General features: G+C 40.4%; 2 protein-coding genes across 6 annotated transcripts; one reads left to right on the forward strand and one right to left on the reverse strand.

Moving 5' to 3' along the window:
• Window positions 1–1,687: 1,687 nt before the first annotated feature.
• rabgef1 (RAB guanine nucleotide exchange factor (GEF) 1) lies at window positions 1,688–19,811 on the reverse strand. 5 transcript variants are annotated; one of them, XM_076889386.1, is made up of 10 exons: window positions 19,683–19,799; window positions 17,616–17,771; window positions 12,094–12,276; window positions 11,691–11,887; window positions 9,925–10,088; window positions 9,737–9,818; window positions 9,465–9,597; window positions 8,890–8,981; window positions 6,600–6,856; window positions 1,688–4,610 (listed from the first exon to the last, which is right to left on the reverse strand). In XM_076889386.1, the coding sequence occupies exons 3-10, from the start codon at window positions 12,270–12,272 to the stop codon at window positions 4,200–4,202; spliced, it is 1,515 nt and encodes a 504-aa protein (XP_076745501.1). In that variant the 5' UTR covers window positions 12,273–12,276; window positions 17,616–17,771; window positions 19,683–19,799; the 3' UTR covers window positions 1,688–4,199. The 5 variants fall into 5 exon arrangements, with proteins under 5 accessions (XP_076745501.1, XP_076745500.1, XP_076745499.1 ...); XM_076889384.1 differs by lacking the exon at window positions 17,616–17,771 and adding an exon at window positions 14,001–14,153 and having other exon boundaries at window positions 1,689–4,610; XM_076889383.1 differs by lacking the exons at window positions 17,616–17,771; window positions 19,683–19,799 and adding exons at window positions 14,001–14,153; window positions 14,262–15,322 and having other exon boundaries at window positions 1,689–4,610.
• Window positions 19,812–22,754: 2,943 nt separating this feature from the next.
• LOC101480605 (uncharacterized) lies at window positions 22,755–25,868 on the forward strand. Its single transcript, XM_004561796.3, has 3 exons — window positions 22,755–23,073; window positions 24,431–24,733; window positions 24,966–25,868. Exons 1-3 carry the CDS (start codon window positions 22,762–22,764, stop codon window positions 25,593–25,595), a joined length of 1,245 nt encoding a protein of 414 aa, XP_004561853.1. The 5' UTR covers window positions 22,755–22,761; the 3' UTR covers window positions 25,596–25,868.
• Window positions 25,869–25,884: the final 16 nt, after the last annotated feature.

A 25,884-nucleotide genomic window follows, 5' to 3' on the forward strand; every position in this document is an offset into this window, starting at 1 on the left:
AAAACCGTCATCCTCGACAGACTCGGATAATTCATTCTCACTGACAGAGGAACAGATGACAGCAGGGGGGGAGCAGCAGGTGTTGTTTAGAAGTGTAAAGATTATTTTGGCAGGACCTTCATCCTGCAACAAGACAGTGACACCCACCCCCCAGCCACACCGAGGTGCAACCAAAGCTTTTATCAGCCTCAGTCTTAAATAAAGTGTCCACTTCAGGCTCCAGATTTAAACCCTACTGAACATTTTCTCTGCAGCAAAGGAGAGAGAAGGTAAACATCACTAGAAGGTGTTCTAAAACTTTTCCTTCTTTTGACATACATCTGTTCACTTGCACATGTGGAAAAGCTGACTTTGACCACAAACTGGCAACAAAACATAAGATTCGACTGTCCCGAGACAGTAAAATAATTTGTAGATGTACATTTAGGTAATTTAGGTAAATGCTTTTGATTTTGCAATATTAAAGTAAAAATAATGAGAAATGTAATTTTACTTTGAATTCAGATTTTAGGTTCATATTTCATGGTTAAATTAACCGTTTAGTTTCTGTTTACTGCAGCTCTAATTCTCACCACGACTACAAAAAAAGCACTGAGTTGCTGCCGTGTGATTGGCTGATTAGATATTTGCATTAAGGAGCAGATAAGGAGGTGTACAGTGTATTTCTGCTCCTGTTCACAGACTAGATAAAGTCTGGTGTGTTAAAATCATTGTTGTTGTTTTCCTAATAACCTTTTTAGTGTGTAAAGTTATTCCTTTTACCTGATGATGGACAGCCTGTTTTTTAACCACACATACTGACACTGGCAGCTCGTTACCTGCAGTATGACCCATAATTAAAAGAGAATTTTGTTTTTTTACTGTGTGAATTTTCTGGCGTTTAACGGTTCATCTAGCAGAGGCCACAGAAACAGAGACTGTTGTGGAGGGCTGCAGCCATGAAGAAATATGAAGAGATAAAATTACTATTGAGCAGAACTGTGTTCAGCTCCACTGGAAAAACTAAATAACCAGCATTGTTATTTTATGCATTGCTAATACTAGGAACAAAAACTTAAACCCTGATCTCTGATACATGAGACCTCTGTAAAGGAAATTGCTGATAAATCTGAAACTGCACAAAAATAGCTGGATTTGGCCAAAATGATACAATTTTAAATTGATGTTTCTTTTGTTTTTAAATTGCCAAATTGTTCAATAAACACTCCAGATTTAACCATTAAATGATTACTTTTTGTAATCATTTAATGGTTCAGTCTTGACAGGGTTAATGCTTTTAACATTTTTGTGTACACGCCATCGGTGAGGTCTTTGTCAGTATGGTGGCTGTAAAACTATCCATCCATCCATCTATTCGCTTCCGCTTATCCTTTTCAGGGTCCCGGGGGGCGCTGGAGCCCATCCCAGCTGTCATAGGGCGAGAGGCAGGGTACACCCTGGACAGGTCGCCAGTCTGTCGCAGGGCGGCTGTAAAACTAACAATGATTTAAACCTCTGGCTCAGAATTCATTAACAATTTCAGCTGTTTTTATGTCCTATTATTTACAACAAATAACATTAAAAGTCAAAATTTCCTCACCGATTAAATTTTTATTTTTTTCAAAGTCACCCAGTGGGCCGTGCTGGACCCTTTGGTGGGCCTGTCATGGTCCCTGGGCCATATGTTTGACAACCCTGGAATAAGGAACAAGACCAAAACATTTGTTTTTGTTTTCTTTATTCCACTCAGAAAAAAAAACAAAAAATAAAAAAAACAAAATAACATCATCCATCACTCCAATATTTATTAACTGTGCTAATTTTTTCATGTGATTCATCTGAAGTTTTCACTTTAATTTACTTAAAACTTTAGTTAAGTATTAGTTAAAGTAGCAGATTTACTTCACAAGTCTGGCTCATCACACATTGTTTTTCAATTTCAATTCAACAGATTTCATTATTTTTCATACACACTCAAAATATTTCAGTTACATCTTAAGGCATAAATCAATTTTTTAAAATCACAAACATATAAAATTTATATGAAATAGCTGGGAACTGTAGCTTAGAGTGAATAGTGAAATCGCATGGGACTAATTTCAGCTGTGGATTAATACACATTTGGCGCTGCTGCTACTGCCTGAACATGTCGCTCCGATATTAGAGCTCTGTGGCACAGAGAAAAAGAAATGTACAGCAAAAACCTTTTCAAGATCAAGCGGTTGTTACTGAGGATTAAACAAGCCACACGTGGCAAATGGAGATGCTTTTTGCAGCTGAGTAAATTTACAGTAATCACACATTTTATAGGCTTTTATACGATCCCTTTGCTTTTATTTCAGCGACTAGCAATGTTATTGGATTTGACAGTACTTAAAAGATCCTCAGTCAATAAATAAACACAGAAACAGGACCAGGAGTGATTTAAAGTGGCAGACACTGGACTGTTTTAACAATATACAGTACACAAAATGAGATTTAAAAAAAAAAAAAAAAAAATCTAAAATACATTAGTAATAGTATTTTTATCATGTAACATGCGTATTTTTGCAATGGTTTGTTACTGAGGCCGGTATGTGGTGCAGAAAGCCAGACAAACACTGTAAATCTTTAAAAACAAATAAAAAAAACCACACACAGTACAATATTGAAACATAAATTACACAAAACCTGAAGTGTGTATTCAGGGTAAATTCATGCTTGCAGGATAATTGTAAGCGGTTCTGTGTTAGAAATGTGTAAGACCTGAATTTCTTTTCTCCACAAAATGACAAACGTGAAACTGTCCTCAGACTAAAACATCGATCTGCAGGCCTGCAGATGTTTAAACTTCCACGGCAAAAAAAATTCAAGACTGTGGCAGATAACAATGGCAGCTGAAGGTGTTACAGGGAAACCGTAATTGCACGCGCACACACACACACACACACACACACACACACACACACACACACACACACACACACACACACACACACACACACACACACACACACACACACACACACACACACACACACACACACACACACACAGAGGTTTAACTGCAGTAGTCTGCTTTTTAATTTATTTCTCTTGCGGGATCGCTTTTTAGTGAAATAAAGAGTGAACATGTAAAGAAATGTGGGCAAACAAGCTTATCATTTAGGAGCTTATTTTGTCATTAATAAGAGCAAAATCAAAATCACAGCTGACAATAAGTGATAGTCGTCTGAAGCTGGTTGTTGTATTTGCGCACTTAAAATCTATTTTAATTGTTACGTAAATTTAGGTACGTTTATTTCATATCATATCATCATTTAGTACTAACACGAGTATTCTCTTCTCCAGCCTGTCAGCATCATCTGCCTGTAACAGCAGCTGGTGAGTTTAATATGTGCTATATTTTTGCCATTTCTTTCTCATAAATTTGTTTGTTTTTGGTTACATAATTACCTGTTATTTTTCATAAACATTTTTACAGCAAATTTGCTATTTTTTCCTTGCAAACTTGTCCAGTTTTTCTCATGAATTTCTTTCTTAAAACTCTTTTAAAAAATTGTTTTTTATTGACAATTTTTTCCTTGTAATTTGACCATTTATTTATGAGAAATTAGCCATTTCTTTTCCTCATAAGTTTTTAATGCAAACCAGCCTGTTTTTTCTCACCACTTTACAAAGTTTTTTTTCCCTAATAAATTTCCTATTTTCTTCTAAAATGACCCTTGACCACACCTTTTTTGATGAACCTACTAAATTTTGTTTCAAATTTATTTGTTTTTTCTTTGCTTTGTTTTGTCCATTTGGTGTTGAATAAAAGTGAACTGTGCAACATAACTGCAGAAACCTCGACAGCTAAAAGCCAAAACTGAGCTGCCAAATACAGTTCCTGCAGTTCCATAAATGGCCACATGAGGCAGTCTCATAAATGGAGACTGTCAGCATAAACTTCCATGTAAAATGCCCCAAAATACAACTAACTTATACAAAAAGAAATGTTCCATAGCTCATGCATCCCTTGTTAACAGTTGTACGTGGAGTGTGTTTTTATAGTTACAGTTATAATAATAATAATCAAATAAAAGCAGCTTCTCCCTGTAGCTCACCCCTCTCTCTTCCTTTTTCTGACTGAAATGACTTCACTTTAAATTTAAGGTGCAGAGGCTACTGGGAAACTCCCATTTTCAAAGTAAAGTACCTTCATGGCATGCGAAATGCTTCTTCTCCCTTTACTGACTTTACTACCCTGCGAACACCTGGGGGGTCAGCGGCGGCGGCAGGTTGTCGTTGTCTATGTTGTTGGCATCAATGGCAGAAACTGTGCAGGTCAGCGGATATTTTTCCAGGATGTCGTTCACCTCCCGCTGGACGCTCTCGGTCCAGGAGAGCAGGTCAGCCTGGAGGCTCTGAGCGGCCTCCATCACCTTCTCCTGCCGGCTGCTGATGGTCGACAGCTGCTCCAGATTGTGGTTGAGCTGGGCCAGGACAGGGTTGGTGGCAGCCACGCCAGCTCCTGGACCGGTGTGGGGCCACTCGCCCTCTGCGCTGCTGCATCTTGGCGAGGCTTGGCCCGACATGTAACGCTCAAACTCCTCCGGGGAGAGATTGAGAGACTGAGCGTCCAACTTCTCGATGAAGGCAGCTGCACAGCACTAAAAAATAAAAATTTATTAATTAATTTTAAAAAAAAGAAAACCAACTGAAATCATGGATGATTTTCTGACAGCACGTCAAACTGAGTCACAGAGAGCCAGATGGCCTTATGTTACAAGGGTTAGTCCAACATTTTGGGGAACAAGAGTGCCATGACGTGACAGTTATGCTTCTCTAAAGAGTCACATAAACGTCTCTGCAGGCCTCATTTAAAGCCTGTTAGGATGCAGGTATAAGCACACATGAAAATTAAACCAACTCGGAAATATACTCACCGGCTACAATATCAGATACACCTGTTCAACCACTCGTTAATGCAAATATCTAATCAGCCAATCACATGGTATCAACTCAGTGCATTTAGGCATGTAGTCGACCTGCCAAGCATCATAATAAGGACAAAACATGACATAAGAGAAACTGAACGTGGCATGGTCGTTTGCCCGAATATTTCAGTAACAGATTATCTGCTGGGATTTTCCCACACAGCCAAAGGAAGCGGTCAGTTCTCTGGGAGAAAATGAGGTAGCCAGAGGTCAGAGGAGAATGACCAAACTCCTTTGAGCTGTTAGGAAGGCAACAATAACATAAATAACTACTCATTACGACCAAGATGTGCAGAAGAGCATCTTTAAATTTACAGCACATCACACCTTGAAGCAGATGGGCTACTGCAGCAGAAGACTACACCGGGTGTCGCTCCTATCAGCTAAGAATAGAAAACTGAGGCTACAATTCACACAGGATCACCAAAATTGGACAACAGAAGATTGGAAAAATGTTGCCTGGTCTGATGAATCTCAGTTTCTGCTGTAACACTTGGATTGTTCCTACTATGCCGTGAAGATGCAAGAATGGGATCCTAGCAAAGTATAACTAATAAAGTGGCCTTTGAGTGTGTTTGTTGTTCTGCTTAGCTTAGTGAGGAAGAGCTTGTGTGGCTCTGTCTGAAGGCCATGCGATTGCACCTATCAGTGCCTCTAAAACTGGCAGATAAGAAATAACCTTATATAATGCTTGTTTCTTTAAAAGAAAAAAAAAAAAGCAGATAGAGACATTTAAGCCCTTCAAATCTGAAAAATGTATTTGTCTATGACATAACACTCATTAAATACTCCATACTCCCACATATATTTGGATATTATTCATTAAGGGGTTTAATTACATTTGGACAAACTGTGCCGTCAGTAAAGGGAACTAAGTGCACGAATAGCTCAGCAAAGACAATAAAGAGGCGCTCCACATTCCCAGCATTTAAGGCACATCTTGAACAGTGGTCTTATGTTATGTAAATTAGCAGGTTTGCTAGGTTTGGTGTATTGATGTTTGTTAACATGTGTTGGCTGCTAAATAACCACTGAAATCTTTACTCTGATTTTACAGTTATAACACAAAACTTATTTCACTTTTCATTATCTGGATTTATCAATTTTTACTGTAAAATCTCTCAGAATCCTCCAAATTTAACTTTCAGAGACTCAAGTAAAAACTACAAATAAATAATTAATCCGTTCACAATAAAATCCAACAGGAAGAAGCAGAAATTTGTCACAGTTTAGAAGCTTTGACCAAAAAATGTTCATGCATAATGTTTGCCAATTTAGCTTAAGTATACAAAAACACATTAAATCGGCTTTTCTGCCACCTGAAGCAAACACACTTCTTAGGTAAAACAACACAAATCGATTCCTTATAATGAATCCTGGAAGGAAATTACCGACACTACAACTACACTTTTTTTTCTCTGTGCATTTTTTGTTAGTTTGGGTTTATTTACTCAATGCACTGAATTCTTTCAAGTAAAGCAGCTCAGACTCATTGCCTTTCTCGTGCATGATGTCATTGTGCTCTCATGAACAATCACCCCTCAAAATCTGTTGGTGAGGCAGGAGAAACACTATTACAGACATGTTAAACTACCCTCATTGGACCCCAGGTCATCAGCTTGAACAGGCTTTGAAGTAGGACAAGAAGAAAGAAAAACAGACCAGGTTGGTGAAGTAGTATCCATCCTCTCCGGTCATCAGCCTGCTGGGGTTGCAGAATCGGGTGATGTACTGGATGTTGGACTGAAGTCGTGGAGGATTAGCCTTCAACACGATGTAAATGAGCGCGGGGAGAAAGTCGTCGGCGGACGCCGGCTCGTTCTTGGTGATCCTAATAGCGCTGAAGATGTGTTTACTGCAGTGTGTGATGCAGGCCAGTTTGTCCCGAGGAACCCTCTTCGAATCCATCTCAATGATATCTGGAACAGACCAAGATTCGCTCATGAAGGCTGAAACAAAGAGCTAATCAGGTCACACGTTTATTAAGTAAAACTTATTTGTTCTGCTCTGGAGGTAAAATATATATAAGGATGATTTACAAATGACTTATTTCCATCCTGGCACTTAAAGAACATTATATATTCACAGCAGAGCGTCTGTCTTCACCATCTGCAGCACCAGACGTCGCACGGCGCTGCCAGATCAAATCCATTAGCAAGTTAAGCTCATTTCTACACATGAAGGATGGATGGAGCGACTGTTTGAAAGCCATACAGCTCAGTTTTAAAGACTACAAAGACAAGAAAAACCTCTTCAAAGGCAGACAAAAGGCTGCTTATTTCTCAAAGGAGAACATAGAACAAAGAGCAGATATACACTCTTTTTCCACAATATTAAGAACACCTGCCTGAAACAGCCTATGTCCCCTCTGGGCTACAAAAACCATCAGGAGGTGTCCTGTGGCTCATATCCGTTGGGATAGGACCCTGTAGATAGGCAGTGGCTGATAGGCTTAACTTAACTGTGTGAAACTGTCTCTGTTCTTTGGATTATTGAACTTTAGCAAATGATTAAACTTCAGATAAAAACTCACTAGGTTTACAAGAACAGCCAATCAACTGCAATGCACACAGCATTATTGCCTCAGGCCCAAGATGGAAAGGTTGCCAGCGTCATTAAAGGGGGCAAGTTTCACTGACCCTATCGCCCTTCTAGATGTGTGTGGATGCACTGAGCGGGACAAAATGTTGTTTATTTGGAGTTTAAACAACAGAAATGGTTAAAATGTTCAATAAACTATATTTTCTGACATAATTTTGTAATATAATGTATACTTTATTTATCCCTGTATAGAAATTACTCTCTGCATTTAACCCATTCACTCTAGCGAAGCAGTGGGCAGCCAATCCAGCACCGAGGGAGCAGTGTGTAGGGACGGTACCTTGCTCAGGGGTACCTCAGGATAGCCATTCAGTGGATTTTAACCCCCGACCTTCAAACCACTCTACCTACTCAGCTATCCCTGCCCCTAATTTTGATAAATATTTGCAGACATTGATGTAAAGATGTGCACAGTCAGGATTTCTCAGTCTGCACCTTTTCCCATGCTGGATCACCTACAATTTTAATAAAAGACTCATAAATGGAGTAAATGAGTCAAACTAAATTTAAGTGAGTCTAAGCAGTGAAGGTGAACCCTCATGGACTGCTGGCACATCTGTGTGTGAAGTTATAGACATGTTATAAAAAGGCATAATTCACAGAGGTCAAAGCCATGTTTTGTAGGTGGCTGTAAATATGGTTTTTAATGCTGTTAACTTTTAAGATTTTAACATGGGAGTCTATGAGGACAGAGCCACTTTTGGAGCCAGCCTCAAGTGGCCATCAGAAGAACTGCAGTTTTTAGTTTGGGGTTCTAATTCACATTTTCAATCACTTTCAGTAGCAGGGTTTCAGACCGTCAAGGCCTTTGCCTTTGACTGCAACGGATCCCTACAGGAGAGATGGCCCATATTCAGGTGGATTTATACATTTCGCTTCTGGAGATGGATGGATTGCAATTCAGGGAGCTTGGAAGCTCTTCATTGTGTTTCTCGAGCTGTTCCTCAATATTTTTCTGCAGAATGGCGGGGTCTATTATCTTTCTGGGGTAGGCCACTGTCTTTAAAGGATTGGGAGTCATTTCTAGGTTTCCAACAGCATGTACCAGGCGGGTGACAGATGTCCACTTGACTTCCAGCACCCAGTGACTCTGTGGTTTGTAACCATTTTCTGTACAATTTTACTTGGATTTTTAACTCCCCGAAACTGTTTTAATGAGGACACATTGTGTGTGGCAGAAACAAGTGAGGACAGCAGTGATACTCATGACCAATCATTTATCTGATGGAGTAAAACATTCACTCTTTTTTAACTCAGATTTTGGTCTCTGTGAAGTTCACGACAAAACTGCAAAACGACAGCACCGCTAGGATCAAGCGCAATCAAACAGCGCGTCTGAGCGCTCGCTGACCTGTTATCGCTTTCACCACATTCTCAGAGACTTCCGGGATTTCTTCATCCATGGACACACAGAGCATCTGGATGGTCACCCAGTGCAAAGCCCTGCAACACAGAGAATCAGAATCAGAGACAAAAAAAAGGCATACAAACATTGTGTTCATTCACGTAAGCCTGACACTCTTATTTTTTGTATTTTGTGTGTCTACATATGATGTAACCATACACATTTGTTACAGTCACTTCGCTCCAGGGTGACAAACACATCAGACACGTGCAGTCAGCAGCTGCCACTGTGCTTCCAAATGTAAGAAAAACACAGCTAAAAATGGCTATTGTGTAATCAACTGCACAGACTCAGAAAGCATTCAGACTGAAGTTTTCACAGGCGGATGAAGATTAAAGGCGAGCGCTGTGCACTGAGGCTTTCTATTCACCAGGCACACACAGCTTACACATAAAAACCCCATGTTTGCACAAAATCTAATGCCAAAGCCAGGAAAATCCACAAAAATGACAATGTGACATAAAATATTATATTCTAAAAACACCAGGCTGTGCTGAGTTGTTCAGTCCAGGAAGAACCACCTTATCCTGTTCTGTGTGGCCAAGTCCTTCCTCTCGTCATCAGTGGTTTCTGGACAGAAAACGCTCTTGTACAGACGAGTCATGATGTACTTTTCCACTTGGTCCATCACCTGCTCCACAGACTCAGAGGAGCCTGGTGAACAAAGGCACATTAGAGCATATAAAATACTGCTTGTGCTGCCATCTAGTGGCTTCTCAGACTGTTTGCGTTGAGAATGTCTTAATGATTGTTTTAAATACTTGAGGTAAAGTTGCAACTTCTGCAATCCTACCTTTAAAGTGAGTCATCAGGCGGTCGGCCAAATTCTGGTAGAAATCTTGAACGCACTCTGACAGCTCATCGGCACCCAGGTCCTGTTGACAAAAGACCTTAGAAGGTTCTTCGCGTGGAAAGTCATGGAAACATTCAAAAGTAAACGACTGGTGTCATTGAGTCAATGAGCGTCAGAGTACGTCGCACCTTCTTGCTTGACATGTTCACGAGGAAGACTCGGCACTGCTTGTGGATCTCCCGGCCGGGCTTCTGGAGGTTTTTCAGGAAGTCCACAAAGTCTTTGGACACTTGGTCCGTATCGAAGCTTGCGTGGCGGCTGATGGACGGACTGGTTTTACCTTCTTGGGTTTCTAGTTAGGGAAAAAAAAAATCAAGTTTAAAATAAAACAATAATTCTCCCCCCAATAGGTGTATATGTGTAGGTACTTCAGATAAACATGTATTACTTACTCTCATCATAGGACACATAACTCCCTACGCAGCTGTCATGCCACTAAATAATTGCAAGAATTACCTCTTCAGAGCAAAATTTTTAAATTTCACAGCAAAACACCAAAAAATGTTTTTGTCATTTGTCACAAGTTATTATAAATGCTGTGCAACATCAAGTGTGGATGAAGGAGTGCCCCCCCTTACACCATCAGAGGAACTCAGGACACTTGTAATGTCCATTCACTGAACACTGTATTAAGTACAACTTAACTTAAAGAGATTAGACTGTGAATGGATGGAAGTAATTGGCAACAATACTCAGCTAGGCTGTGGGCTTTAGATGATGCACAGTTGGTACTAAGGAGCCCAAATGTGTGCCAAGAACATATCCCGGACACCGGACACATCCTGAACCACTGATACAGGGCTGGGTGGTTCATGCTTTCATGTTGTTTACACTAAATTCTGACCTTACCACACGCCACAGCAGAAATCAAGACTCACAGACCAGATAACATTTTTCCAATCTACTATTTTTAAAATTTTGGTTAACCTATGTGATTTGTAGCCTCAGCTTCCTGCTCTTAGCTGAGAGAAATGGCAGTCAAGGTGGTCTTCTGCTGCTGCTGCAGCCTATCTGCTTCAAGGCTCCACATGCTGTGAGCTCAGAGATTCTCTTCTACAATAACTATTTGAGTGACTGTTGCCTTCTTATCAGCTCAAAGCACTCTGGCCATTCTCCTCTGACTTCCTGCAGGATTTTCTCCTTTTCAAACTATATTTGTTAAACCCTAGAGATGCTTCCAGCAGATCAGCAGGGTCTGAAATACTGGCTCATCTAGTACCAACAACCATCCCACGTTTAAAATCTTTTAAATCACCTTTCTTCATCCTTCTGATGCCTGGTTTGAACTTCAGTTGTTGTTATCCTCTGACCAACAACTGCATGATACCCCTAGAACAACAACATCTGTTTCCACCTTAAGATTTAAAAACAAAGGAAAGCTATAAACATTTAAATATTACTTTCAGGTTCTTTTAACTGAATGGACTGAGAAAAACAGCAATTCTCCTCAGCTTTGGCAGCCAAAGCAAACTAAGCTTTATGCAAACTAAGACATTTTTTAATGTGGCAAGCAGCTGGGTGCTCTGATGACAGGGGAAGAATATAGATGTTGTTCTTAGGACAGAAACCACTTTCTAAAGTCAGCATGTGCTTCCCGAAGTCTTCATTTTTCTTGGGACCTCCAGCTGTATATTAAACCACCACTGATGACTTATCATCAGTAACCATCCTCATTTGAAGAGCTGTTATCACCACAACCTTCCACCGTAATTTCTTTTTACAACCTCCTGCAGTTGCTTATTATTGGCATGGACGTGGTAAGACACTAACACCAATATACACCTAATCCCAACCCCTGACTATTTCAGGCTAAAGCATGCAGCTGCGAGTTGATCAACAAAACACTCACAAAGCACCCCAAGTGCACACACATTGATGTTAATGAATGTGATACCTTTTTTAGAAGCAGTTCGTGACGAAGGGCTGAAGAACTTCTTGACGGTGGTCACTTTCCGAGTCTTTTCATTGGTTTTCTTCTCCTCAAACTTGGAGAAGGGACCCAGCGAGGCATGTCCAGGCTGCGGGGGCGTTGTGGACTGAGTCTGCACACCGTGACTGCTGGCATACGCTGCCTCCTCCTCTCGTTGCAGCCTGGAACCAAGCAAAGTTGATTAGAGGGGAAACAATAAGCTTGTAATGAGCACGTCTGTTTCTTTTCAAATGAATGCACCTGGTGATTTATAAAGTGGTTCATTCATTAATGGAGCTATTTAGCACAATGTTCTGTGTTTCTGCTTTTAGCCTCTCTCACACTTTGCTTTCCTCTGGAGACGTTTGAGGACTGCTAAAGGTCTTACTTTTCTGCCAGTGCCCAGTCATCCTGGATCTGTTTCTGCCGTACCCGCTGGTACTCCTCCCTCCAGCACTTTGAGCACAGGCCCTGCCAGGCTGCGTTGCCATAGTAACCACATCCTTTTTTGCACAGCAGGTCTGATTGGTCCACGTGTATCCCCCGTCGCTCCGTCCGCTGACTCATAATGCTGGACGACACGGGATGAAAAATTCATCATCTGATTTATTAGTGTGTTTGTATGCGCTGCTGGTCAGACCCATCTCCCCGCTGCTGCCTGCTTATGCAGCTCAGATTATTAAACAGTTTACACACACAGTTAAGGCAGGAATAACATGCCAGTCCAGCAGCGCTACACTAATAAAACTCTGCAATAAAAATGGAACGCTCTAATTATCGAGTTCTTTCGTAACACTCAGACACAGACTAAAATAAAAACAGTCTTAATACACACTCTTCGTAACTCAGTTTCACTTTGTCTTTCTCCTCTCCTTACTTCCTAGCATCCATGATTTCTTCCACCTTTTCCTGTATCTTAGTCCATCACAGGAAAGTTGAGAGAAATCAAAGGATGAAAAGTTATTTTAGCACCCTCTGGTGAATTTTTGATAATTTACAGTTTCTATTTTTACCCATATATAATAACTTCTAAGCATTATTTTTAATTTTCTGTTTGATTAGTATTTGCTTATGCAATTAACCATAGACTGTATATAAAAGATGGACCTGAACCCTATGGCAGAGTGCCTTAAACCTGCAGCTCTTCTAACAGCCAGCATGACCTGCAATCTGTGTCTCAAACTCGTCTATCTAACAGTATTATTATTCATGATACAGAGAATAAAAGCCTTGACTTGGATGAATGCTAATTATTTTTTCACTGCAGTGTGGTTTCAGACCGTGCTTTGAAAAGATTTTCTATAACCGAGACTTTAAGTGGGGATTAGCTACTCAAGAGGTGTGACTAAAGGGACACATACCACATTTACCACTGTAACAACTTCCATGATGGATCTGAGTGACTATCAATGTGTCAAATGTCAGCATGTACACATTTCTGCTTGTTGTTTAAATAGTCAATGTATATTCGCACTAAGCAGCAGGCAACCATAATGGGGTTGGCGTTGGTGCCTGAGTTTGTATAGTAAAACATTCTGAACTTCTTAAGAAGTTCAGAATGTATCAGAATAATTAAAGTAAATATTCTGCATGTCACCTTGATGGGAATCAGTCTAAAATTGAGTTTCACTTTTAGGACCTGCGATCCTGACAGCAGATAAACCCTAACCTGCCTTTAATTCATGGCATTGTTCAAAAGAAACTTTGGTCTGTGACGCTGTAGAACACAAAGCCAGTTTCACTTGTTTATTACCTCTAACTATGACCTAAGAGTTACCTGCTCCCCAGTATGAAGATTTGCATGTCCTATTCATAGTTTTACAGCTCCAAGAGCAGCAGGTGAAAAACAAGCTTAGTCAGCATCTAATGCAGCGAAAGAATAGAGAATTATAAAGAACAAAATGTGAGAATACACAAGGAGGAAAGCCAGAAATCACTAGAAATACAAAAAGCTACACAGACGACACAACAAAGGAAAACTGAGAATAAAACTGAAATAAGATTAACTTGACTTGAACGAAGAAAGAGGAAGGCAGGGGAACGCCTAAAGTCAAAAGACAAACAGACGAGAGAAGGAGGAAGTGAATGAAAACACAAAATGGGAACTAGCTGAATACGACCCTCAGTTACAGGTAACTAAAGCTAACGAGTCTAAACAGATGTAAGAATACAGCGTAGCTCAAACCATAAACAGCCCAAAGAGCAGATCAGAAAATAAAAAAAACACATTTAAACTTCTAGATACAAGTAACTAAATTAAAGCAACAACTCTACAAGCAGTAAATTAAGTACTACCTGGAGCAGTGTTTCCCAACCACTGTGCTGCAGCACATAGGTGTGCCATGAGAAATGATCAGGTGTGCTGTTTCCACCTGATTAGTGCTCTAAGCGACCGGCGTGAGTAATGGGCAGAACAATTACACTGTCTTCGACTAGAGGGAAGCACAACTGAAGAAGATGAAGAAGAAATTACATAATAGTCATGCTGTGAGTGAGACAGCACAGCGTGTAATAGCAATAGATAAATATTTGAAAAGAAAAAGTAGTCAATCTGACCTGGGTCCTGGAGAAATTCCGACCCAGATGAAGGCCTTTGCATGAGTAGCGGTCAAAAGAAAAACAAAAAGGTATACTGGAGACAAACCGAGTCAATTCCGCTATACCTGATGCGCAGGGGGAAAATGATCAATATGCTTTTTGTGATATTATTGTTTGGTGGTGTGCCGTGTGTATTTTCTAATGTGAAATATGTTCTGTGGCTCCAAAGGGTTGGGAAACACTGACCTAAAGCATAGATATACAGACGACCCACTCCAAAGGTGAACCTAAAATGCAAGGCTCTAATGACAGGTTCTCAGAATCAGTAAGAATCATGAGCTCCCAAAATGCAGGGAACACGACACTGCAGGCAAAAGATGGCTGCAAATGACAATATGCAGCAAAGTGGAAAAACACTCATCAAAGCAGGCTGTTTTGTTTGCTATGTAGGAATCTATTGTAGTGGAATATCTATTCATTCTTTTTTTTTTTTTTTTTAAACCAACTGCCTTTTGTTCTGTTGCTTTTTTGACATTATCTACTAAACTAGGCGGTGCTCACGCAAGGCAATCACACTTTTAAGGTTGTAGCACATAAACTTTGGAACAGACTTTCTCAGCCTATCAGGTTCTATCAGGAATGTTAAACTTGCTAAAAACTCGTCTTCATAGGTTAGCTTTTCTTCATTACTGTCAGTTAAGTCAAATGGCACAGCAGGCCAAATAGCACTAAGTGGAAGTGGAATTTAATAATTTAACCAGTATTATTACATCTGATTGAATTACATCAGTCTGAAAACATGAGAATGAGAATATTGCACATATTACAGCAATTTTATTTGTTTCAGTTCTCACTTTGTTCAATTTAACTTCATAATTATTCTATAAATGTTGCATGAACAGCAGTAATAAATGATAATGGGATCGCTGTGTTTCCTGAATTATTTCTGCATAGGAAATAATTCTTTGGGGTTTTTTTTCGTTTAGCAGATGATGCAAATACAGAAACTACTACAAACTAAATTAAAACTAAAGTGAAACACGTGAACTCACACAGAACCTAGCTGAAACTAAGAAGATGTAAAAGCAAAGATTTTAATAATAAAAATTAAAACTAATGAAAAATGCAGTGTTCGAGTCCTCTGAGCAAGCATTCTAATACATCAGAATTACTGTTACCTATGATGTCATGTACTCAATTATCTATATTAGTCTAAGCATCCAGTGGATTATTGTTGGTGGTGATGTTTTCCTCCAGTTCACAGTTATCCTATCCGGTTGTTCAGTCTGACGTCACTAGCCGTGTCTGGGTCTAAACTCCGCTGCACGTCCATATATCAAACGATCATATGGCATTACTGAGAGTTGAAAAACTGTCTAAAGTCTTTCATCTTTAATAAAATGATCAGCGTTCTGCTCAGGTGTAACAATTGAGTTTAACATCCAGGCATCCATGAAAACGGAATTTATGACATTTAAAGGAGTTAGAAGTTAGCAGGGAGTTAGCTCGCTAGCTTCTATCTAAATACAATATAGCATGTCCTGACTGCGGGGTTTTGGAAACAAATTAAAACGTACAGCTCTGTTATCACTTCCAGCATAAATGAAGACAGAAAACTAAACAGCAGTGACGTTTGTAGGGTTACTGAAGTTGGGCTAGCTGGTAGGGCTGGGCGATATATCGAGTTTTTTTAAAATATCGATATATTTTCATACCAGATATAAGATGTGACAATATCGTTTATATCGATATAGCCTATGTTATGTTATAATTATACTTGTGGAGCCGCAGGTTTGCCTCTCTTTCGTCCACTTTTGTCTCTACGCAACGTTACTCGGCCTCGCCTCTCCTTCACTGAACACAACTCCCCCTCCCCCATAGCTTCACCTGCAGGCAATGACAAGATGAAAGCGGAAAATCTCCGTTAGCGAGTTACCGCGGATCGTCCCGTGCGTGGGGCTGGACGGCGTCAACGTGTTAGCGAGCTAACCACGCTAACGAGCTAACCGCGCTAACGACATGCAGCCCAGAGGAGCTGCACGGCCTAAAATCCTTTCATTTTCTCAAAACTCGACAGTGCGCCTTATGTATGAATTCTGGTTGTGCTTACTGACCGCGAACCGATTTTATGTGGTACACAGCGCTCATCAATCTGTCCAAAAATGTTTTAATATGACTTTGCTAAGCTACGGAGCTGCACTGCTTGATGGATTGTCGGAGGATTACGGCTACCGGGGAGGAGCCTCGCGGAGTGATACGTACTGTGCTTCAACGTAATATTACCGTACTGTGTGTGTATAAGGACCACAAACGGCACCTGTTCAAAGATGTGGTGCAGCTGTGAAATCTGTCTCTTTGTTATTATGCTCAGCGTCTATTAGTTTACATTTTGACTGCACAATTGTGAGCTTTTTGTTATGCACAAAAACAACATTGTTTTCTTTTATTTATGGACCATGATTATTTAATAAATGCTGAATTTATTTTTGAGTAATTTCTTCATGTACATCTACGCTGTATGTAAATAAAAGTGTGACATCTGGGACACAGTGTGACTAAGAACTCTCTTTTTGTTCTTAACTTATGGCTTTTTAAAAAAAAAAAAAAAAAAAAAAAAAAATCGAGATATATATCTTATATCGCCATCCAGCTAAAAAATATCGAGATATGAATTTTGGGTCATATCGCCCAGCCCTACTAGCTGGTATATAATGATGTGCTGTGTGACCGCTAGCGACACAGCTACGTTAGCATAATATAAACAAGCTAACTTTTTTTCCACTCGATAAAAGTTACCGTGAGTGTTCTCGGTGGTCAGGAACAAATGTAATTGCATGGCAGGATGCTGTAAAAGGACCAAACTTCAGCCAGGAGAACAACTGAGATAATCCATCCACAATACGAGGTTAGTCATTCATATACTGCTGCATGGGCTGGGCTGTAGTTACATCCTAAGGTTTTAAAAACTGAGCTTAAAATAAAATAAATGATTAGCGGTAATAAAAGCCGAGGGAGATCAACAGTGATCACTGACTGTTTTAGGAGCTTTTTGAGATCAAATAGAAGAAAATACATAACATTAAACATGTTAACAACACAAAAGCCATATTAAACGCAGACTACTTTAGACCCGGAAGTAGAATTCGTCGCGTCATCACTGAACAACCGGATAGCGCTCTGAGGAAGTACAAACACCATAGGAACATAGTAACAACTGCCAATATCCCCGGATTATTGGACAGGCCCAGAATACATGATCCCCAATGAACCTGCAGCTCCTCCAATCTTTATCTGATGCTGAGACCTGAGAGTCTCTAAAAACTCTAATTTATTCTTCCAATCAAAAATTTTCCCATAGATTACTACTAATACCTTTGTGACAATTCATACACATGTCCACCCGGGCGCTGTCCTCAGTGGACACACTTAATCCAAGCTCGGGGTCTAAGGAGCTGGAAAGAAAAGCGTCTGGACTTCTCTAAGTTGCTTGAAGACGTTTCACCTCTCATCCAAGAAGCTTCTTCAGTTCTAGGGTCAAATGGTGGAGAGTCCCAGATTAAAGCCCTATGCGAGTGTCCCCCCAAGACAGACATGGGCCCCCTGTTGATCCTCTACTGAATCACAGGAGTCCAGGTGTGAAAATGGGTGTAGGTCACAGTCAGCTAAGGTTTCAGGTGAACCCGCTGTGAAACCTAGCCCCACCCTATCATTAATCCAAGCTCCCACTTTTCTTTTATATTGAGGCTGTTTTCTATTTATAGCACATCACACATGTAAGTGTCCCAAGTCCCAAGTTGAAAGTGTGTGTGTGTACACACAAATTAATAAATCATATTGACCTACTAATAAGAATGAGTACTTTAACTCTTTAAGTATATTTTGATGCTAAGACTGATTAGCAGGGTGTGACTTTTACTGGACTTCTTATTGCACGATCTGATATCGTGGTATTGGTGTTGTTCCCAGATCAACATAGTAAATGTTGTTCCAGGATCAACATTGCAAGTGACCAATCAGAATGTTGTGACGTCATACTTTTGCGACTTCAGGAAAAACCGCCATAAAACAAAAAACTGTACTTAAGCTGCGAGAAACCGCCTCTGTCCGCTGATCAACGGACCCTGACCCTAACCCTTTAATAAACGCTAAGCAGAATTGATATTGTCCTTGCAACACTGGAATTTCATAAATGCACGAATGGCTTGGCACGCCAAAGAATAACGTCACAACAATGAGATTAGTCACTTGCAATATTGATCTTGGAACAACATTTACTATGTTGTTCCAGGATCAACACCAACGCGACGATATCAGATCATCCACTTCTTATTCAAGACAAAACAATGTTTAAACTCTTCTGCAGGACACAGGGCTGCAGCGGTTTCCACATCTGTTTTTCTCCTGATCAAGCATTTTGATTTTCTGTGGGCCCCCCACTGCCGTGATCCTGGGCGCTGCCCTGTCCATTACAACCATAAGAGGGCCATGAACGCTCTTGCAACTCCCGACACCCCCCAGCTGCTTCTTTGTTCCAGCTTCCAAAAGACGGTTTGTTAGTATTAGTATTTATTTATTTATTGTCATTGTCAAGAACAATGAAATTGCGTTTGGGGCTTCCATACAACCCAAAAAAAAGAAGAAAATAATAAATACCCCTTAAAACCCAAGTGTACATATTTAACCCAGTGTGACTCCAATGCAATAAGACAATCCTTAGCAATAATGTTCGTAGAAATTCAGACAAAGACCTGAGAAACATGACAAAATACAACAATGCAACCCATTCAATATTATTGTACTGTGAGATATGATATCAGATATGATAGTTATCTATTTAAGAAAGAGGGGGGGGGGGGGCAGGAGGGGGAAGAGAATAAAGATATGATGCACCAATGCAGACCAGTTCATTGCTATTAAGAAGTTGGATATGGTTATTGTCCGTGAGAGGGGGGCAGAGAGTTCAGGAGCCTCACAGCCTGTGGATACAGGCTGTTGGCCAGTCTGGATGTTCTGGCCTGTATAGACCTGTACCTTCTCCCTGAGGGCAGCTGTAGCTGGAACCGTTATTACGTTCCAGCTACAGCTTCAGGGCAGATTTAAAGCTCCTGAGAAGTTCAAACAGTGAAGAATGACCCGCCTTATGAAAATGTTTCGCTACCCTGTATTTTTGTATCACCCAAATCTCTCACGGGTGGTCGATTTAGCTAAGATCAGACCGTCGCAAATACACACAAAACAAGTTTCAGCCCTCCTTCAAGTCCTTAAAGCTTTCAATCAGGTTTCCCTTTCAATTTTTCTGGAGTCTGGAGGTCATCGAGCAGCCAGTCCAGCTGTGTTTTAACGGCCGTCGCAGGAAAATAAGGCAGCTAAATAAAAATATTACTTGTTTTGTTACTTTTTGAACACGCCGTGTGCCCGCTGTGCCGATCAGGTACTCACCTGTTTGTGATTTCACTGTCCAGGAGCTGGAAACAGACCTCCGCCTCCGATGCGTTTGTGCCCGGTATGCTGACCAGACCGTGAGGGTCCGGACGACTACGTCATCACGCAGACAACACGGAAGTCCGGCAGCTACGCGATATCTCATTTTAACTACCCAGAGCGGAAGTAGAAACGTACAAGACTCTCCTAACCAAGGATTGTGGTTAGAGTGCCTTCGGTTTCAGATGGAGGACTTATTTTAAAGGATGGGTTATTGTTGTCATATTGATGAACAGGCTGAGATCATACACAATATGCAGTTTCGACTTTCTCACTTTTCGCGCACCCATTGACTCTCTCGTCCTTACATGTTCATTGTAATTTACACCTCCCAGAAGAAAGGCGCAAAACCTTCACATAAAGTGTTCTTGTAAGTTAACAACAGATCTGAAACTAAACATTTTGAACTTGGCAGACCCCTGGGGTACACGTCTGAAACCGTTTACATTCATGTTTACAACAGTTGCCTCAAAGCGCGTTAAGGCAACTGTTGTTGTGATTTGGAGCTCTAAAAATAAAATTGAATAGAATATGAATTCAATATAGAAACGAGACTCTGCATGCTTGTGGAACTGTTATGTATAATTTGTCTGGAAGAAAGCTTCTTCTCTCGAAAAAGTACATCATAACATCTGAGCAAACCGGACGTCGTGGGGTTTCTTGGCCAAACCATTGAAGATGTTTGGCCATAATGTACAGCACCATATTTGGAGAAAACCACAGCATTTCAATGCAAAGCTCTTATACTGTTCCTCTGTTATCTCACTTCCCATACCAAAATAAAATGGGAAGTGAGATAACAGACGATCTCTCTTCCACTTTGTCCTCAATTTTATTTCTAATGTCTCATTGTCTTTGATTAGTTTCACCTGTCCGTTGTTCTCCAGCTGTGCTTCATCGTCCGGATTAACCTTAAGTGTTTTCTGTGATTATTAATAGCCCTTAATTCCCCCTTGCCAGTGTCTTAATTTACCCTGCTTGTTGTTCTTGTGTGTCCCTACTCAACAGTCATGCTTTTGCCCTGGAGAAGTGTATTTGGGACTTTTACCTTTGATCTTTAATAAAGGTTTGTTTTTTTGTTTATCTTGTTTACTTTGGAGTCCTGCATTTGGGTTCTGGACTGCACAGAGTACCATAAAAACTTTAAACTCAAGACTTTGAATATTATAAACGGAAAGACTGAAGAGAAATTTAATGTACGGACTGTATAGAGAAAGTATGCTGTTCATTCTGTATATGAAAAATATAAACAGAATCTTGAGGAGCTTAAACAAATGGGCAAGAGTCTGTTGTCACTTTCCTAGGCCCAGCCAAGAAGTGCTGTTAGCTAAATATTAGGACTGAAAAATGAGCTTGGTGGTCTTTGGTATGGTCTTTTATTTGAGCCTCAGACTTTGCCGAAGGGCAGCACAGTAAATTCATCCCAGTGAACCTTGTTTATTGACATCGAGGTTAATGATCAGTGTCTGTGTCTAAATGTCGATCTAATTACAAAAGAGCTCAGATTTTGATTACGTTTATTTATTGACCTTTAAATAAACCTGGCACTTCTGACTTCTGGAAGGCTAGATTTAAGTTTATCAAAGCTCTCAGGCATTTTATCATTTTCAGCACTTTCAAACAAAGCAGTCAGGTACAAGGAATTTAAAAATATTTGTCTTGAAAAAGAGAAAAAGAGACCCAATCTGAAGCTAAAACAAGACCAGATGGACAGAAAAATAAAGCCTTATCAGACTCCAACAGTGAGATAAACACGGCATGACATCCACTTAAGTAATCTAATCTATTAAAGAATATTAATGAGATATTGGTATAAAGCACAGCAGGATGATGTCATAACAAAATGAAATTATTGGCTTATATGCTTTAACCACATTGATTCCAACATAAAAATAATTCAACTATTCTTTGTCTACAGAAAAGATAAACTTTCCTCTGCCTTGAGGCAAGTGACTGAAGAGACTACCAATGAGAGTGAAGGGTATGATTGATTGACACATGAAAGGATGGTAGAGGGTTACCTAGGCCCCCACTTTCGGTGGGGATGCCCTGACAGGCATTTAATAAATATTACTCTACTCCTCTACTGCTGCCATGTCTTCTTCTGTCCCTCATTTGTCCAGGTTCCACAAGTGTTTTTAGGGACACAGTGCACACCATAGGATATGAGCTAACAGATCTTGTGGAATCACCTTGCTAGTCCAAAAATACAATTTATCCCTGTCAAATGTCAAATCTTTGGAATTTCTTGTAGATTCAACTAAAGAAATGTGAACAAAGTTTTTTTTTTTTTGAAGGAAGCAAAATGTTAAGAAATGAGATACAGTATACTGTGTGTATGTAGATAAAAGAGAAACAGCTCAAGCAGAACATTATATACAGAAAAATCACATTTAAAGTAACTTATTCTTTTTATACTGAATTTATACCTCAGCTCTTCAAAAGACACAAAAACCTCAGAGTTTTGATCATACAAATCTTAGATACAAACCATGAGAGGTATGGACTCCTTGCTTCTCTCCTTTTTGCCCCAGCAATAAAATCTATGAAAGATTTTTCAGTGATTGACTGAACATGATGAGAGTGATCTGACTACTGAGGTGAACCAGACTCAAAATCTTCAAGGATGAAGGGAAGTGAAACCAACCCACTGTTATGCTTCTCTTTAAGGGTACAGAAACTGCTTTCTTTGTAGAAATATAAATAGTTTGATGCTAAAATGAGCACCAAACCACCTGCTTCTGCTGTTCCACTCCTACTTCTGCACATTTAGAGACAGGAAATTAAAAAGCACACAAGAGAGTCACTGTTTGACTCAAACAGCTTTGCACCAACATAAAAAAGCTTTTTGTGCAGCTACATGTATGTGTGTAAAAACCTTGTTTTATTTGAGCAAATGGTTTGCTCATTAGTGTTTTTGCTCATGAGTTCTTTTATAGGACTGGCCGTGCTGATAACATCCTTCGGACTGGGTCAAATAAACACACAGTGGGTTAGAAACACTGATAACACTGAGCACACACAGACAGATTCAGCCATGATCCTGACGGGCCGCAGTTTGTGTCTTCCTTCTCGAGCCACCGTCCAGGAGCTCTTCTCGGTGGCTCAGGATGCCAGTATCATCCCTGATATCTCCTTGGATCCTGTTCTCACCACCTTCCTGTCGCTGGATTCGTCAGCAGCGTTGCAGCATCAGTACAACTTCTTACAGCGGAGCATGAGCATGGAGCAGCAGAGCACGTTCAACCTCAACCTGACGGCGAAGCTGGGGGGCAGCAGGGTAACCTGTGGAGGAGTGGGGGTTGTTGCTCTGGCTCTGTCCATGCTTTTTGATCAGGTTGCTCAACAGGTATGTAAAACTGTTGCATTTTGTCTAATGTTAGTGTGAGATTATTTTTTATTATCATCACTTTCCCCCCTCTTTGCTGTGTCTGTGTTCCCACTTTCACTTTACATCCTGTTTTAGTTTGAAGGTCCAATCTTCATGTGGTTTTGTTGCCTTTTTACTTCCTACACTACCCCCAATATTATACCTTTTACATCCTTCTGTCTCTTTGGTATATCATCCTTTCTCATTTCACTGTTTGTACAACTATAGAACCCTCCTTCCACCACAAAACTTTATTTTATTCATATATTTTTTATGTCATACATAATTACAAATGTTGACTTCCTAAATGGAACTTCTGACTCGAAAACAAGAAAATGAAATGAAATTTTGAGGTATTAAGTCAAAATTTTAGGTTTTGTTTTTAGGATTATAGTTTAACATTTTCAGTTTTGTTTTGCCCACCATAAATAAATAAATACATAAAATGAAAAACATTTTATTTTGGGTTAGGACATCTTAGTTGGACAGTAGTGCAATATGTGACCATTGCACTTTAGAAATGGCTCATGATCAAAGTAGCTATTCATTTTACTTGAATTTCTTCCTTCCTAAAAACTGTCCCTACATCTAGTTTCTTACCTCTTACCCTGAGCACACAGGGGAAAAGGGGAAGCGCCAGTTGTTTTAAGAGATTTGATCAGGCAATCCCATGTCAGTAATAAAAATGAACCACTGGGCTGCTATCAGTGCTTGTAGGGTGGGTGCACAGCAGCCGGCCTGCAGCATGTTTAGTTATATCGAAAAAGAAAAAACAACTATATTGACCCATTGGGCAAATGGCCGGTATGCCCGATTAACAGTCCAGCCTGGCTTCAGCCACCCAGCCCATGACCCTAAAGTGCATAAGTGGAAGAAAATGGACCGCAGACTAAACAGGGAGTGAGCAGAGGACTAACCAACCTTATGTGCTTGATAGTGTAATTAGATTACTTACATGAGTTAGCTATAAATATACTGGCAGTGGTTTAATGGTCTTGCAGCAGGAAGGTTCTGTTCTAAAACCTGTGGCATCTCCAAAGGGACAAACATTCAAATTCTGGGGCTTACATCTACTTTTGGAGAGTATTTTTATTTCCCTCCTGCACCAGATGTCTCAATTCCTAAAAGATATCTTGAGGACGAAGGAGAGTGATTGTGGATAGAGTTGTATCCTCTATGGAAGCTCCTTTTCTAAGCATTTGGAGAATGTGTGTCACTCTTTGCTCAAATGATGACTGCCATGCAGATACTTTACACAAATACTACCTCATTTTCTGTCCGTGTTTGGGCCAGCGTGACAGTTTGTGTTATAAACTGTGCTTCGTATTCCAAACAGGTCCGAGCACAAGGATCAACAGAGGGTCCCTCGTTAACTCAACCATCCCGGCTTAAGAGGATTTTTGGCATCAGCAGCTCATCGAGAATCGGCTGGATTATCCACAGCTTCCTCACCCTTATCCCAGGCATCGCCAACAACCAGGATCAGATGGCTGAGACCACAGAGCTCTACGATAACTGGCTGAAATTTGAGCTTCTCGACCATTATGATAGGATGACCACAAGGAAGAGAATGAGTTCAGCGTCGATGCAGCAGTGGCTGACAGGAGCTGTAATTCACCTGCACATGAGAATCCACCAGGTCAGAACAGATAGATGAAAACACGTCCAGCTCAGGTTATGATAGTATGTGTTTACTCTAGTGCATCGGTATGCCTCTACATTGTAAAATCTGCTTCGTATGTAGGTAAGTGTTTACATCCCATATTGTAGGTTCTTTCTCTCCCTTTAGATGATGGCACAAAACCAAAGCTACAGAGAGCTTTGAGTGGGAGGTATTGAGTTGATTTTAAAGCACTTTCCTCTTCCCACAGGCCCGTCTGCAGTCTGTGCCATTAGGATCAGTTGAATCAATGCGCATTTCTTATAAGACGGGGTTAGGTCACCTGGTTCGGGGCTATACAGCCTACCTACGCGCAAACATCCAGGAGACTCCAGCTCCTGGTCCACAAAAACCAAGAACCAATGCTGCCAACAGACCTAAACATGCTAACACATCTACTATAACCAATATGACATGCTCCAACAGCCTCCTTGTTAATGGTAGCCAGGTTGGTCTAAGTAATAAATCTGCCACACCCAGTTCAACTGCAGGAATTAACAGAGGCTGTAAAACTGATGAAGCAGGTGGAGACTTTGGATTTAATGTCCTAAATGGAAGCAATGACACCACGATGACAGGAGACACCCTCTACACTTCATCCAGATACAGCAGGACGGAGGATGGCAGCATGCTTGGACTGTTAGTCATCGAGCCCTCGAGAAACGTGAGTCACAGTGTGCAGCATCACCCCTGTGAGTCTCCAGCCATACAAGAAGCTCTGGTGACTCGAATAATCAACGTGCAGGACCTGGAGAGCAACGGAAATTTTTTCCTGTATGCTGACGGAGTTTTTCAGAGCCTGCTAAGGCAGAGGGATGACTTCGAACTGAGGACAAATTAGACAAAAACAAATATCTGATTAGTCAGCCACAAAAACTAACACAACATTGTTACAGCCAGAAAAGCACAATTGTGTTTCCTATTTTCTACCAGTGTATTAAACTGGGTCAGTTACCACATATATAAGACCCTTTCAATACAAATTTCGCATGAACAGTATGAAATTTTTCACATAATTTAGGAAACAAATGAAAGTGTTTTCTTCAAATCGTCATCAAATGTCAAATGTCATTTCAAATTTGAACAGACCCTAATAAAAAACCTCACATTTGGAAAAAAGAACTAGTGAC

Source organism: Maylandia zebra, linkage group LG10, assembly GCF_041146795.1.
Source record: "Maylandia zebra isolate NMK-2024a linkage group LG10, Mzebra_GT3a, whole genome shotgun sequence".
In the NCBI taxonomy this organism is placed as follows: Eukaryota; Metazoa; Chordata; class Actinopteri; order Cichliformes; family Cichlidae; genus Maylandia; species Maylandia zebra.

Bases quoted from the DNA above. Each gene is read 5' to 3' on its own strand.
- rabgef1 (XM_076889384.1), bottom strand. From the start codon at position 14,038: ATGTGCTGCAGCACAGTGGTTGGGAAACACTGCTCCAG. The intron at 12,277-14,000 runs GTAGTACTTAAT...CGTGTCGTCCAG, and splicing joins GTTGGGAAACACTGCTCCAG to CATTATGAGTCAGCGGACGG. The intron at 9,819-9,924 runs GTGCGACGTACT...TTTTGTCAACAG, and splicing joins TGAACATGTCAAGCAAGAAG to GACCTGGGTGCCGATGAGCT.
- LOC101480605 (XM_004561796.3), top strand. From the start codon at position 22,762: ATGATCCTGACGGGCCGCAGTTTGTGTCTTCCTTCTCGAGCCACCGTC. The intron at 23,074-24,430 runs GTATGTAAAACT...TATTCCAAACAG, and splicing joins TTGATCAGGTTGCTCAACAG to GTCCGAGCACAAGGATCAAC. The intron at 24,734-24,965 runs GTCAGAACAGAT...CTCTTCCCACAG, and splicing joins TGCACATGAGAATCCACCAG to GCCCGTCTGCAGTCTGTGCC.